At 33.5% G+C, this 14,937-nt stretch overlaps 1 protein-coding gene across 1 annotated transcript in view; it reads left to right on the forward strand.

The window, feature by feature from the left end:
- The window catches only part of RSRC1 (arginine and serine rich coiled-coil 1), a 430,058-nt gene that overhangs the window by 113,712 nt on the left and 301,409 nt on the right, over positions 1 to 14,937 (forward strand). Inside the window, exon 4 of the mRNA XM_045088558.1 lies at positions 5,617 to 5,790. Within this exon, the coding sequence (XP_044944493.1) occupies positions 5,617 to 5,790 (174 nt within the window). The remainder of the gene's footprint in view (positions 1 to 5,616; positions 5,791 to 14,937) is intronic.

Consider the following 14,937-nt stretch of genomic DNA (forward strand, 5'->3'; position numbering starts at 1 on the left):
TGCCCAGAGAGGAAATAATTTGTTTGAGGACACCACTATATAAGAAATCCTTTATTTTTTTTAAATTAATACTAGTATAACTTTGGGTGTATTAATAACAGATCCATCTGTTTTTTAAGATACAGTAAAAAATAAAACATGATTTTTACCCAAATCCACCACATTTGTAATCCACAAATGGTTGCACATTTTTGTCAAACTGCATTTTTTGGCAAAAAGGCAAACCACCAAGAAATGAGCTTACATTAAAGATTCATTAAAAAAGAGAAACTTAGTTTTGTTGTTAGAGTTTAAACTTAACTCATCTTTTGTACTCTGCATTTTCACTAGTTAAATGAAAACTAATTACAAGAATCATATTTTGGTCCTGAACAATGTAGAACCAAGTTAAAATAATATACTCTATGTATATGTATAAAATATATATGTATAGTGGCTGAGGCAATAACAAAAAGGGCCCTCTCCATTTTTAATATTATTACTTTCTTCTACTAGAAAACTTTAAATTGTATATCATTATTGTTCAAAGATTTTAGAATAATCTGCTAAAATTCCTGTATATTAACATATAATAAAAAATTAATTAGAAATGAATTAACTAAATTGTCAGGATAAATTAAAACTTTATGTGCAAAGATGTCCTGTGTCAAAATTAAGAGAGGGAGCAATCAAACTTAAAGAGAAAATGATAGAAATTTTTTATAAATTAGGATATTAAACCCATGTTTTATCATAGTAAGAAATATTGTAATTTCTCAAAATCATATATTAAAAACTGTGTGTCCTTACTGGATAATACTGCTCTTCATTCACTGAATAAACTTGTTAAGGATAAAAGGAGATAGGCATTACTATCATTGCAACCCATGTAATTCTTTTCAAGACCTACATATGTCCTAAATATCCAGGTCTTATTTATGCAATCTCTTTATCATCTTTTGGGAGAGTAGTTTGTGTTTGCTCTTTCTTTTTTGCTTGTTTAGTCTAGCTAGGGATTTATCAAATATGTTGGTATTCTCAGAGAACCAGATTTTGGCTTTTTTTCATTATTGCTTTCTAGTCTATTGATTTTTATTCTTTAATGTTTCCTTCCTTCTACCTACTTTGGGTTTACTTTTTGCTCTTCTTTTTCTAGCATCGTAAGATAAAAAGTTATTTGATTTTAGACCTTTCTTTTTTAATATAAATATTTACAGCTGTAAGATTAACTCTAAACATTGCTTTTAGCTCATCTTACAAATTTTCCTATGTTGTATTTTCACTGTCATTCAGTTCAAAATATTTTCTAATTTTTCTTGTGATTTCTAATGAATTATTTAGAAGAATATTTAATTTCTCTATTTTTCTAGATATTTTATTGTTATTAAGCTCTAGTTTAATTCTCTTATGGTCAGATAAATATTTCATATGATTTCTACTTATAAATTGATCCTTGAGTCATGATGAAGTATCCCTTTTTTTTTTGGTGATACTTTTAGTTTCTTAAATCTAATTTATCTGATACCAGTATATTCATTTACCCTTCCTGTGCTTACTATTTGCATGATATATTTATTTTTAACCTGTGTCTGTATATTTACTTTCAACCTGTGTCTGTATATTTAAAGTAAATATCTTGTAGATAGCATGTAGTTGTGTGTTGGCTTTTGATTCATTTGGACAAGCATTTTTTTTTTTTTTTTTTTTTAAAGAGAGAAAGTAAAAGGATGGCAGGGCAGAGGGAGAGGGAGAGAGAATCTTAAGCAGGCTGCACTCCCAGCACAAAGTCCAACTCGGAACTCATCTCATGAACCTGAGATCATGACCTGAGCAGAAATCAAGAGACAGATACCTAACCAAGTAAGCCACCCAGGCACCCCAGGACAAGCTCTTTTTTTTTTTTTTTCTTTTTTAAAAGAGATTATTTATTTATTTATTTGACAGACGGAGATCACAAGTAGGCAGAGAGGCAGGCAGAGAGAGAGAGGAGGAAACAGGCTCCCTGCTGAGCAGAAAGCCGGATGCGGGCCTCTATCTCAGGACCCTGGGATCGGGACCTGAGCCAAAGGCAGAGGCTTTAACCCACTGAGGCACCCAGGTGCCCGGACAAGCTCTTTTTAATTGAAGTATTAATTCTGTTAATATAGAAGATATTTATTGATATATTTGGATTTAAGTCTACCATCTGATATATATCTATTTTATATATTTTATATGTATACTTCAATGTATTTTGTTTTATGTATTTTATATACACATAATATTTTCTATAATACTTATTTTATTTTAAATTTTTATGTTTATCCCTCTGATTTTTTTTTATACTTCTTTTCCAGCCTCCTTTCAGATTAATGAATATTTTTAAGAATTCTTATTTAACTTATTATGCTTTGGCTTTTTGGCTATACATATTTGCATTTCTTCTCTTCTGTTTTTTTCTCTGAGTGGCTGCTCCTTAACATTTCAGTGTACTTAGAGTTACTATTTCACCATTCATGTGAAGTGTAGAAACCTTACAACTGTACAGGTGTCCATTTACATGCCATGTAGTTCATTTTATAGAGAGTATATCTATTATATCTATCTTCATTATAAACTCTGCAGTGAAACATTTTTTCCTTTAAGCCTGCATACAAACACACATACACACACATATTTTTTAAGTAGGCTCCATGCCTGATGTGGAGCCCAATGCAGGGCTTGAATTCAGGACCCTGAGATCAAGACCTGAAGTGAGATTGAGAGTCCCACATGTAATGACTGAGCCACCCAGGCACCCAAGCACATACATGTATTTTAAATAAACTAAGGGAAGTAGTTTTTTTTTTTAATGTTTTCCCCATAGATTTACCATTTCTAGTGGTCTTCATTGTTTCCTAAAGATCCCAAGTTTTCATCTGTCATCATTTTCTTCAGTCTGAAGTACTTAGTTTAGAACTTAATGTAATACAGATTTACTATTGAGGATTATGGGTTATTCTTCCCTTTATCTTAAAAATGTCTTTATTTTACTTTCATTTTTTGAGAGAGATTTTTGCTAAATATTAAGTTCTGGGGTGATTGTTTTTTCTTTCACAATCTTAAGAACTACTGTCTTCTGATCTCCACTCTATCTGCGGAGAAGCCAGCAGTAATGGATATCATTGCTCTCCTTCCTGATTGTAATGTGTCAGATTTTTTCTGAATGCTTTCATGGTTTCTCTTTACTTTTAGTTTTTATCAATTTCATCAATAGTCATGGTTCTCCTTATTTATCTTGGCATTCACTAAACTTCCAGGATCTGAAAATCTGTCTGTCACTAAATTGGGGGAAATTTTGGCCCCCACAAAAAAAATTGTTTTCTGTCTTACTGTGTTTTCTGCTTCTGGGTTTAAATAAACATGTTAGATATTTGGATATTGTCACAGAGATCCTGGGGGATCTGTTTTTATTATTGACAGTCTTTTTTCCTCTTAGTTCTTTGGATTGGGTAATCTTGATTGATTTATTTTCAAGTATACAAATTCCTCTGTTGTTACTAATCTCATTAGTGATTAATAGACTTTAATCTCATTCAGGATAATTTAAATTTCAATTATTGTATTTTTTAGTTACAGAATTTCTGTTCTTTTCATTTTCTAGTTTTTCTACTGAGATTAATTTGTATTTGTTGCAAGCATCGTTATACTTTTAAAAAATCCTTATGCTAACTCTAAGATTTAGCTTATCTCAAGGTTAATCTCCATTGACTGTCTTTTCTCTTGAGTTAGATCACATTTTTCATGTTTTGTTTTATTACCTAGTAATTTTGGATTTTATCCTGGACATGATGAATGTCACATTTTTTAATATGCTGCATTCTGTTATATTCCTCTGAAGAATATTGATATTGTTTATTTACTTATTTGTTTTAGCAGAATATTAAGTTAGTTGATTAAAATTATAAAAATCCTGTCTATTCAGGAACATTGGGTGTTTTCAGTTCTTTTATCCTTAGCTGTCTGGAGTTTTCCCCTCCTATGTGTGATACAGAGTTCAGCCCCGGATTTCAGTAGTGTTTACATCTAGAATTTTTGGCTTCCTCTTCTTACTCTCTTTTTGGATTCCCCTTTTATTTTCCATTTGCATTCGTTGTTCTGAGTCTTTCTTCTGGTTTTGTTGTTGTTGTTTGTTTGTTTTGGTGTGGTTTGGTTGTTTTTGTTTTGTTTTGTTTTGTTTTGTTTTTAAGGACAGAAATCCTGAAGTTTTCTGTTGGGAGCTTTAGCTGCCCTGCATGGCCCAGACTTAGTCTCACCTTCAGAAAAGAGGCTGACATAAAATGAGAAACTTTCTTATTGCTCTGTTCTTTTCCCCGGTGTTGGCCCCCTATAGGAGTCTGCCTTCCTTTGGTCAAGTTTCCAGTAGTGCCTTTAGATAGTTGCTTTTTTTTTTTTAAATTTTTTATTTTTTATACACATATATTTTTATCTCCAAGGGTACAGGTCTGTGAATCGCCAGGTTTACACACTTCACAGCACTCACCAAAGCACATACCCTCCCCAATGTCCATAACCCTACCCCCCTTCTCCCGTCCCCCCTCCTCCCAGCAACCCTCAGTTTGTTTTGTGAGATTAAGAGTCACTTATGGTTTGTCTCCCTCCCAATCCCATCTTGTTTCATTGATTCTTCTCCTACCCACTTAAGCCTCCATGTTGCATCACCACTTCCTCATATCAGGGAGATCATATGATAGTTGTCTTTCTCTGCTTGACTTATTTCGCTAAGCATGATACGCTCTAGTTCTATCCATGTTGTCGCAAATGGCAAGATTTCATTTCTTTTGATGGCTGCATAGTATTCCATTGTGTATATATACCACATCTTCTTGATCCATTCATCTGTTGACGGACATCTAGGTTCTTTCCATAGTTTGGCTATTGTGGACATTGCTGCTATAAACATTCGGGCGCACGTGCTCCTTTGGATCACTACGTTAGTATCTTTAGGGTAAATACCCAGTAGTGCAATTGCTGGGTCATAGGGCAGTTCTATTTTCAACATTTTGAGGAACCCCCATGCTGTTTTCCAGAGTGGTTGCACCAGCTTGCATTCCCACCAACAGTGTAGGAGGGTTTCTTTCTTACAGTTATCTATAAGATAACCAGTCCGATAGAGGCTTCCTTCTAGTACTGTAAGCAGGACTTGAAATATTTACTTTTTAAAAAACCATAGTATATCCTACCTCATACTGTCATTTAATACAAAGACTAGCTGGATAAGGGTAGAGGAGAGGAATAATTTTATTGTAGCAGATATAAGAAAAGAAGTTGAATAGATATGGAAGCTGAGAGTATAGAGATAGGGAAGATACTATTTTTGGAAATTAACTTAGGTACATTTAGATTTGTTATTTTATTTGGGGAGACTTGAATAATCAAGACTCGATTTGAACCTATAAGACTTATACTTGCAGACATTTTTTGACTAAACCTTAATTTCCTCTAAAGTTGACAACATATTTATTCATAAAAAGCCCTATACAGATGTATTTCACACAATTATTAAGTTACCAAATCTATAATTAAAAACTAAATCCTTTTACATTGTTTCTAAGAATATTTGCATTTCATAATACAAAATATACACTAAATCAATGTAATAAAATCTGCTTAATATAGATCCAGATCAAGACCTCGTCCACGGTCCCACAGTCGAAGCAGTGAAAGGTCCAGTCACCGAAGAACCCGTAGTCGATCTCGGGATAGAGAACGACGTAAAGGCAGAGAAAAGGAGAAAAGAGAAAAGGAGAAGGATAAATGCAAGGATAAGGAATTACACAACATCAAACGGGGGTGAGTTGAAACAAATCTTAAGTAGCAATGCCTCAGTGATTCCATGGCAATATTCAAACTGAATTTTCATTCTCTGAGATTTTTGTTAGATTGGCAAAAGAGGAAAATACAGTAGATAAATAAGAAAGGATAAATCAAAATGGTTATCTCAGATTTTTACGTGCTTCCTTGATTCCTGTTTTCATTTAAGACATTTAACAAACTTTAGAAACACAAAATAAATGGCACTATCAAAGCTTTGTATGTCAATAAAGGAAAAGTCACATAATTCTTTAGGAAAGTTTCACAATCAATTTCCTTATCATGAATATGATTTTAAAATTTAAAGACTAGTTCATGATTAAAAATGTCTATTAATTTATTGTAAAACTGTTAGGGGAAAAGGGTAAAGGTGAAAGGTAAGGAACCATGTGATTTACTACTGGTTAGGCCTCTTTCTATATAGAATGAGAATTGACCAGTGTTAAGGGTGTGTTTGTGTGTCTGTTAGAGTTAACATATATGTGTGTGAGACCCAGAATTTATTTTTTCTGAAATCGATATTATTGAAACAGTCTAACTTTGTCCAGTGGGAGATTGAAATCCATTTATAACTATTTCTTATATTAGAAAATGTTAAAATGAAACAAAATCTTGGTTTGTAGTTTGAATTATGGCTTCTTGTTTGTTTTATCCAAAACTGACATTGGGCCCTTTTATTATATGAAGTAGAACATCTTAGAATTTATCCCCCTTTGTGAGTCTTTTGAACACTCCTTATATACTCACTTTAATACTTCAGTAGAAAAGTGTTTCTCTGTAATGTATCAGTTTTCAGTGTTAAATCAAAGAGCTTGTCAGGATCTTAAATGTAGTTCCTTGAGATCTTGATTCTCTGAAGAATTAAATTTATTAAAGGATATGGAACTCATCTCTCATTCTTTTCTTTTTCACAGTTGTCTGTTTATTTTTTATTTACAGGTTTCAGTGATATTATATCAATCTTACAGATTCTTTCAAATGATAAATTTGTGGTAGATTTTGGAAGAGAATAGTATTATTATAGGACTTTCTTTTTCCTAATCACCTCACAACTTTTAACGCACACAGAGCAATTGTGGTCCTGCAAAATTCTGAGTTCTGTCTTTTTCTAGTTTTAAGGATTGTTGAATGTTAGAGGAGAGGAAATGGGGTCAGATATCTGACCATAATGATAGGGAGGCTGAGTTAGCTACAGTGGCAGAGTGGAATTAATATCAGAGAAGACATATGAGAGAAATCTGTTGAGAAAGGGAGAAAGTCAGGAGGATGAGAGATGTGAACAGAGGTTAGAGAGTAGTTTTTTGAGACTGGAAAATATGAACCAAGAGGATGAATAAATTATGTCAGTCAAGGAAGTACCTTACTCCTTGTTCCTTTTTTCTTTTTCTTTTGGTTTGCACTTCAGATGTTACTTGGCTATGAGAAGAGTGACTGTGCTTTCTGGTAGCCATTAAATTTTTGCTTTCCACCTCAGCAGAATAATTACACAGTTGTATAAAATTGATACTACATAAAACATTATTTTGGAGATTTTGAAGGTAAGAAAAATCAGTCCATGGATAAAAAAGGGAGGATGGAAAGATTCAGGAAAGAGTCTCAGGAAAGATTCTCATAGACATCAATCTTGAAAGTTTGGGCCAGCTTTACAGGTTAAACTCAGTGGTGATTATGTTTGAGGTAGTAAATCCTGGATAACAGATTTACAAGGTAATAATGTTGTATGCATCATTATTTTTAAAATCTCAACAAAGGAGATGAACAAGGTCAAAACAAGAGGTGTCAGTTGAAGGGCTCTGGGTACCACTGTCAAAAAGCTGTTGAGTAACTTGATTAGGTAATATCCATGGGTTTAGTGGAATGGCCATAGTATAGAATGGTGTTATTTCAGAATATTCTCCCTTCTGGTTAGTGCCAAGGACATCCAGGTTCTTACCTTTGGTACGATCTAAAATCAAGAGATTTCTCTGGGTCAGCATAGATTTAATGATAGTATTTATATATGTACAGATGCACCCTGTTTTGCCTCAGAAATAACTGATCTTTTTTTTTTTTTTTAAGCTATGTGTTTATTTCGTAGACCTGATTTCTTAAGCCATTGGGCAGAGACTATATCTTATACTCTCTTGTATCATATAGAGTAACTAATGTACATGTTAGTTGTTAATGAATATCAGTTGTTATTGATCAGATACACTCATTCATTCATTCGTTCAGTTGTTCAGTCAACAATATTTAAATGCCTTCTATTTGTGAAGTACTGTGTTGGTAATAGGGTCATAATAGTAGGCCAGTTCTACTTGGAGAGTTCATGCAAATAGCAAAATAAGCATAGATAGAAGGGAAAATGTGTAAGTAATTACCGGGAAATCTGTTGAATGTTTCACTAAGAAGCTGTGGAAACAAGTGTATGAGTTAGAATGCTTTTGGACCTAAATAACAAAACCTAAGCAATAGTAGCTTAAACCAGAGATAGCAGACTTCTTTGTAAAGGGCTAGATAGCAAATAATTTAGGCTTGCTAGGCCATATGTCTCTGTTGCAACTATTGAACACCAAGGCAGCCATAGATAATGTTAAAGGACTGATATGGCTGTATCACAATAAAACTTTATTTACAAAATGAGCAAGTGGCAGATTTGGCCCACAGGTTATAGTTTGGGAGCTTCTGGCTTAAATCTTGAGCATATTTTTTTTGGTGTGGGGTGGGGATTTATTTATTTATTTTATATATGGAGAGAGAGCAGGGAGGAAGGCACAAGGGAGAGAGAAACTCCACTCGGCATGGAGCCCAATGCAGGGCTTGATCTCATGACCCTACAATCATAGCTTGGGCCAAAACCAGGAATTGGAGGCTTAACTGAATGTACCGCCCAGGTGCCCCCATGAACACGTTTATTGCTAATAGAACAAAGAATTCAGAGTTAAGCAGATCTGAGTGCTTTTTACCCTTCCAGCAGGCGGGTCCTAGCATCTTGGCTTTCATCCTCAGTCTTGACACATTGTGGTTGCAAGATATCTCCATGAACATTAAGCTGTTTGGTCCAGACTAGTCAACATGTCAGGGAAGGTCTCCCAGAAGTGGTCTTTATACATTGAAGGAAGAGATGAGAAAGAATGTTATATGCAAAATAAACTTCATGTGGAAAGACTTAGAGGCAAGCAGGGGGTTATGGCATATTTGAGGAACTAAAGTCTAATGAGGCTTGGTTTAGAGCTGAAGAAGAATAATGGTGAGAAATGTGTATTGAAGTACCTTTGAGTTAAGTTTGGAGTTAATTCTAAAGGCAGTGAGAAGCAGATGAACTTGCAAGTAGGATAATGATAATGAGGTGTGAGCAAAATGCTTTGTTCACCATGGACATAATAATAGTAAATGTTCAGTGTTTTAAATCTGTTTTCTAAGTATCAGGAATTTTGCTAAGCAGTTGACATGCATTATCTTATTTAGTTATCATAATGGTCTCATGAAATAGGAACTTTTATTATCTTCATATAGATGAAAACTTGTAAACCATAGAGCTAGTAAATGGTAATGTTAGGTTTCTAATTCATGTTTCCTGACAATAGCATCTTGACTCTTAACAGTATGTTATCCTCATTCCTATAGTAATCCATAATCATTGATGATGAGATATAATGTTTGAGATCAAGTGATATGCCGTTGCTTAAACTTCCTTAGAAAATACCTACAGAGAACTGAATTTCTGTGTCTTTTCTTCCTCCGATCAGGCCAGAAATCTGTCATTAGTAGAAGATTGGTTCTTTCTTTTCTCCCTCTTTCTCATATATTTTCCTACAACAGCATTCCATATGTTTATTTAGAATTAAGTTTGATAAAAGCCACAAAATTTCTAGCCCTTACTTAAGTTTATCTCATGGTCATTTTCTTAGCTGTCTATTGCCAAATGATTTCATTCCCTCGCTGGAGAAAAGTGGGTGGAGAAAAAGGGAAAAAAATCGCAAACTATATAATTAGGACTTATATATTAGTTAGTGATGGTTGAGCAACCCAAGAACAAATATTTTAGCTTATGTTATGCTAAATAACCTACCTGCTTCCCCGCATAGAAGAAGAAAACAATTCATGTACATCTGCTTCTTTATGTATAACAATGTTTTTTAAATCTAGTTTGAAAATATCAATATTATATGAAAATTGATAGATATAAAGCATACTTTATAAAGTGCAAAGTAAGAATAGTAAGAACATTAATGGTAAAGGACTATTTTACTAATTGGGAAAAATGAAAGTGGGAGAGAAAGGAATGTGTAAGAATTTAATGAGCCTAATAAAGAGGAAGAGTTTTTTTTATTAAACTTTTGAGGGAAAAAGATACCAAATTAGATAATTCTGAAAAATATTATAAATACATCAGCTAATTAAATATAGTTCTTGGAATTCCTGGAACACTTGAATGATTATGTCATATAGTGTTATAAATTGATCTTTTCATTTTATTAAACTGCTGAATAAGGAAGGCCTAATAAAAGGCCTAATAAAAGAGGGTATCAGGAGTTTGTAGGGACTAAAAGGTATCTCCTTGTAACACTATATGAAGTATTAATTTAAGAAAGACACCAACTGAGCCTTGTCTTAGATTTTTTTTGAAGATGGTTTAATGATGTTAATTTTTAATGTCTTACATTTATAAAATTTGGTTTTTCAGAGCTATTTTACTTTTAAACATTGATACAGATTTTTCTTATTTTTATTAGCTTTGCCCCCCCAAAAAAATTTTTTTAAAATTTAAAACATTTATCGTATCATTAGATATTTGTATTTATTTTATGGAAATATATTTTAAAATATGACAACAGATTTTACTAATAGCAGTTATTATGTTGAAGTTGGACACAACATTATTTTGTTAAGCACACTGATAATGAGAGTCAAAAATCAGAAATATGAAACTTGTCATGACATCTCATAATTACAGGTTGGTTTGATGATTGTGAACATTATACCCACCTCCTTAATCTTACAGTATATTCATATTATGTCTTCTTGAGCAAACAGCATTTGATCAAACTCCATCAAGTATATTTGGCTATTATAAAACATCTTTTATAGGGCACCTGGGTGGCTCAGTGGGTTAAAGCCTCTGCCTTCGGCTTAGGTTATGATCTCAGGGTCCTGGGATCTAGTCCCGCATCCGGCTCTCTGCTCAGCGGAGAGCCTGCTTCCCCCTCTCTCTATGCCTGCCTCTTTGCCTACTTGTGATTTCTCTCCTCTCTGTGTGTCAAATAAGTAAATAAAATCTTTTAAAAAAATTGTATTCAGAACAAAACATCTTTTATAGATTTCTTTTGAAAAATTGGTTCTGGGGGGAAACCTTGGTGTGTCAGTCGGTTAAACATCTGCCTTCGGCTTGGGTCATGATCCCTGGGTCCTGGGATTGAGCCCCGCATGGGGCTCCCTGCTCAGTGGGGAATCTGCTTCTCCCTCTGCCCCTCACCCTGATCATCTCCTCTCTCTCTACCTCTCTCTCACAAATAAATAAATCTTTAAAAAAAAAAGATTGGTTATGCATAAATACATCAGTACCACCAGTGACATTCTACTGTTTATTTTAAATCATAGTACCATCCTTAAAAGTAGACTTTGGATGGATTTGATTTAAATCTCTTTTCCATCAGGATTTAAATCACCAGCCAGGATAATTTGGTTTAAAGTGGTTATTGCCTAGTAAAATACTTTCTTAATTTGAGTAACTTTGGGATTCATCAAAAATCTACTTTAGTATTCCTGAACTTACTCTCCTTTAGATGTGGTACTATGAAAAGCTTTCAGTTATCATCCCCTTATTGACTTTTCAGTAGATGGATGTTGTTTTCAGATACGTGCCAATCAAGATTTCTGGAATATTTTGCTCGAACACTTGAGTTTATACTTTTCTTCTTTATATAACTTTTTAAACCTTTGTGCTTTTAGCGAGAGTTAAGTATTTCCCAGTGGACATAGAAATTCGTATCTGGACAACTGAAGCAGTTCTTTTTGGTGGGTAATGGAAGGGAATATGTTTAAACAGAATTTCTTATACTGAAGTATGACTGCCACTACATCAATTGTCTTTAAATCTTTCTGAAAATATATTTGTAGCTACTGGGACAGCAGTGAAATTGGGCTTCATGGCCTGTACGTTACCTATTTATAAAATCTTTCATGGAGCCTGCTTCTTCCTCTCTTTCAGCCTGCCTCTCTGCCTACTTGTGATCTCTGTCTGTCAAATAAATAAAATCTTAAAAAAAAAACTATAAAAAAAGTTTACTATGGAGTGTAATTAAAAGTTATGTTACTTGTATCAAAACTATTTCAGTATGTCTTTATAGACTAAAAGTACTGAAAGCTTATCAACAGAAGCAGCATATACTTTTTGTTCATAGGAATTACTGCCTTTGAACATGTAGTATTCTGAAATACATACACATACACATTTAAGTGTGCTAAGGTATTTAGATTCTGAGAAAGTTAAAATAACTGGCAGAAATTATAATTTTGCTCATTTTCAATCATTTACAGTTTTTTTCCTTTACAAAACAAGTTACTCACTTTGAGCCTTAATTTATTCTTCTGTAAAATGGGGCTAACAATACTTAAAAAAAAAACTAGAATTATTACAAGCCGCGATAAGAAATACAGTACCATATAATAATCTACTTTATAGATGTATCTTGGTTATGGCTTTGACCTGGCAATGTTCCAGAGTCTTCAATTTTAGAGTTTCATCCACTAAGATTCTATTGATGAGATTTTTCCTACCTAGAGCTTGGCAAAAGATGTTGAAGTGATTTGGGAATGCTGGACTCTGAGTTTTGACAGTAGTTACATACTCTTAGAGGCTGTCATATTTTTCCTTACCTCTTATTTCTTTATGCAGCAGGAAGTCATTTATGCTAATTTACCTCTATTTGCATATAGGTTATAGAGTTCTGTGGTGCAGCGTGTGCTTAGAACTCCTTTTAAGTGTCTGTTTGGATCAAAGCAGGGCTGTGTGATAGCTGTTGTCTGACACCAAGCTGTGTGGTGTTGTTTTCATTAAACATTTATCACACTTCGAATGTGACAGCAGGCAACTTTGTGCCAGTATAACATGTTTTCATGCAAAATTTATTGAAAAAGACGAGGCTTTGTAAAGAGATCTTGTTGCCTTTCACCAGTGGCGAAGGGTAAATGTTTGGTTCGACAGAAGCATATACCTTTAACACATGTCATTGTAACATGCAAAGGAAGCTTCCTACTGTCAATTTTGTTAAGCAGGTAAACAAATACATTTTTATATAAATATGTGCACTAGATTTTTCTTCCTTGTTAAATTAAATTTCTTACAATTTCCTTGTGAATTGAATGAATACCGTAATAGTGACCCTTTATGTTGTTGTGTATTTTTTATTGCAGTAAAATTTACCACCCAATTTCCATTGTGTAGGTTTGCCACTAGGTATTAGTTTTGTTCAACAGAAACAATCTGTAATTTTTTTCAAAAAGATGAGGTCAAGAAAGGGAGTCTAACGTAACAAAAAGAATAATCAGCAAAAGCAGGAGGCAAGGGTTTTAGAAGTTCTCCCCTAGGTCACCACCTTTCTCTTATGTATTATATCAGTACATTTTAATTATCCCAGAGATTCCCCAGTGGGATTTGACTTGAATTATGCCTGATAGAGCATTAAATGGCATGAATTGTAGGTTTGTTCTTTCTTTTTGTGGTTGCCTGACTGTGAAAAGCCTTGGAATGAGAGAAGGTATTTTTATTTTCGTTTTTCATTCCACAGGAGGCTCAGGAATTATAGTTACATGAAGTTAGTGAGAGTGAAGTAGCCTCATGCTGGATTTATTAGTACATTATATCACATTGACTATAAAAAATTTGGTGAGACCCTTAAAAGAGGTATTACAAAAAATTGTGTTAACATTAATATTCAAGAATAAAAGGAGAGAATAGTGAGTTGTATGTAATGGAAGGAACTTTATCTTTGAAACTGTAACAGAATCCACACAAACTTTCAAATCCTGACTCACTGTGCTTTGTAGCCATTAAAGGATAATTTTTTTAAAAGGCAAAGTCATGAGTCATAAAAATACTCATGAGCATATGCCAAAGGTTTTATTTAATTCATTAATTAATGAGGGAACCATGAAGATGTTACTACAATAGCTCCAAGGAGAATTCAAAGAGCAGACATGAATTTATGGGACACAAAATTGTTTAATAGAGTCAAAACTGGCTTTTCCACATGCAGGATGGAAATCAGTGACAATGCCACTGGACAAAATCCACTTGCATATCTGTGGAAAATAATCATTTGCATTGCTATCAATTATCTATAATTTCTGAGATTTAAAAATAGGCAAAAGGCAGAAAGGTGGGGATAACTGGAAAGGTATCCTAGACAAGATACCTAGTAATTTTTGACGATCTCAAATCATATAAATTTTTTCTTGACAGGGCAAGTTATTTTCTTTGAATCTTAAATATGTTCTGTAAAATGGAGGTAATGATAATTGAAAAGCTGTAAATATTAGAAGCAGTATATGTAAGAAAGCTAATATTATAGGGTAGGATCTCGATAAATGGTATTTTTTTTATTAACAACACAAATTTAATCATCGATACTTATGATTACCAGTTTCTCAACTATTATTCTTTTTTCTCACTTTTGAGTCTTTTGAAAGGCTGTTCTCTCAGCCTGAAATACTCTTTTTGTTTCCTTCACGTCTCCTGCTAATTCCATTCATCTTTTGAGGCTCATTTTGGACATCACCTCCTTCATGTGATAGTCTTTGCCCCTCATGAGTATACTAAATAGCCCTGTAGTTAGCTCTCATAATATTTATACCAGTCTGAATAGAGAACTTTGTAATTTCATAATTTCAAAATTTTGTAATTGCCAGATTATATATACCTTATCTGTCTTATTCAACACTGGACCATAGTAAGTACTGAGGTATTTGTAGAGATGGTTTTAGAAGTGTTTCTAGGCAATAAAATCTAGCTTTTAAGCATTTGAAATGACAAAAATTGTGTTTTTGGTATTAGAAAAATAAGCAACCACTCCATGCCTATTTAAATGTGCATGTGTACCCACACATCTATACATCACCTCCATCAGAGTCTCCAGACTACATTTT

The sequence above is a fragment of the Mustela putorius genome, unplaced genomic scaffold (assembly GCF_011764305.1).
Source record: "Mustela putorius furo isolate JIRA1106 unplaced genomic scaffold, ASM1176430v1.1 tig00003834_pilon_pilon_pilon, whole genome shotgun sequence".
Lineage (NCBI taxonomy): Eukaryota > Metazoa > Chordata > Mammalia > Carnivora > Mustelidae > Mustela > Mustela putorius.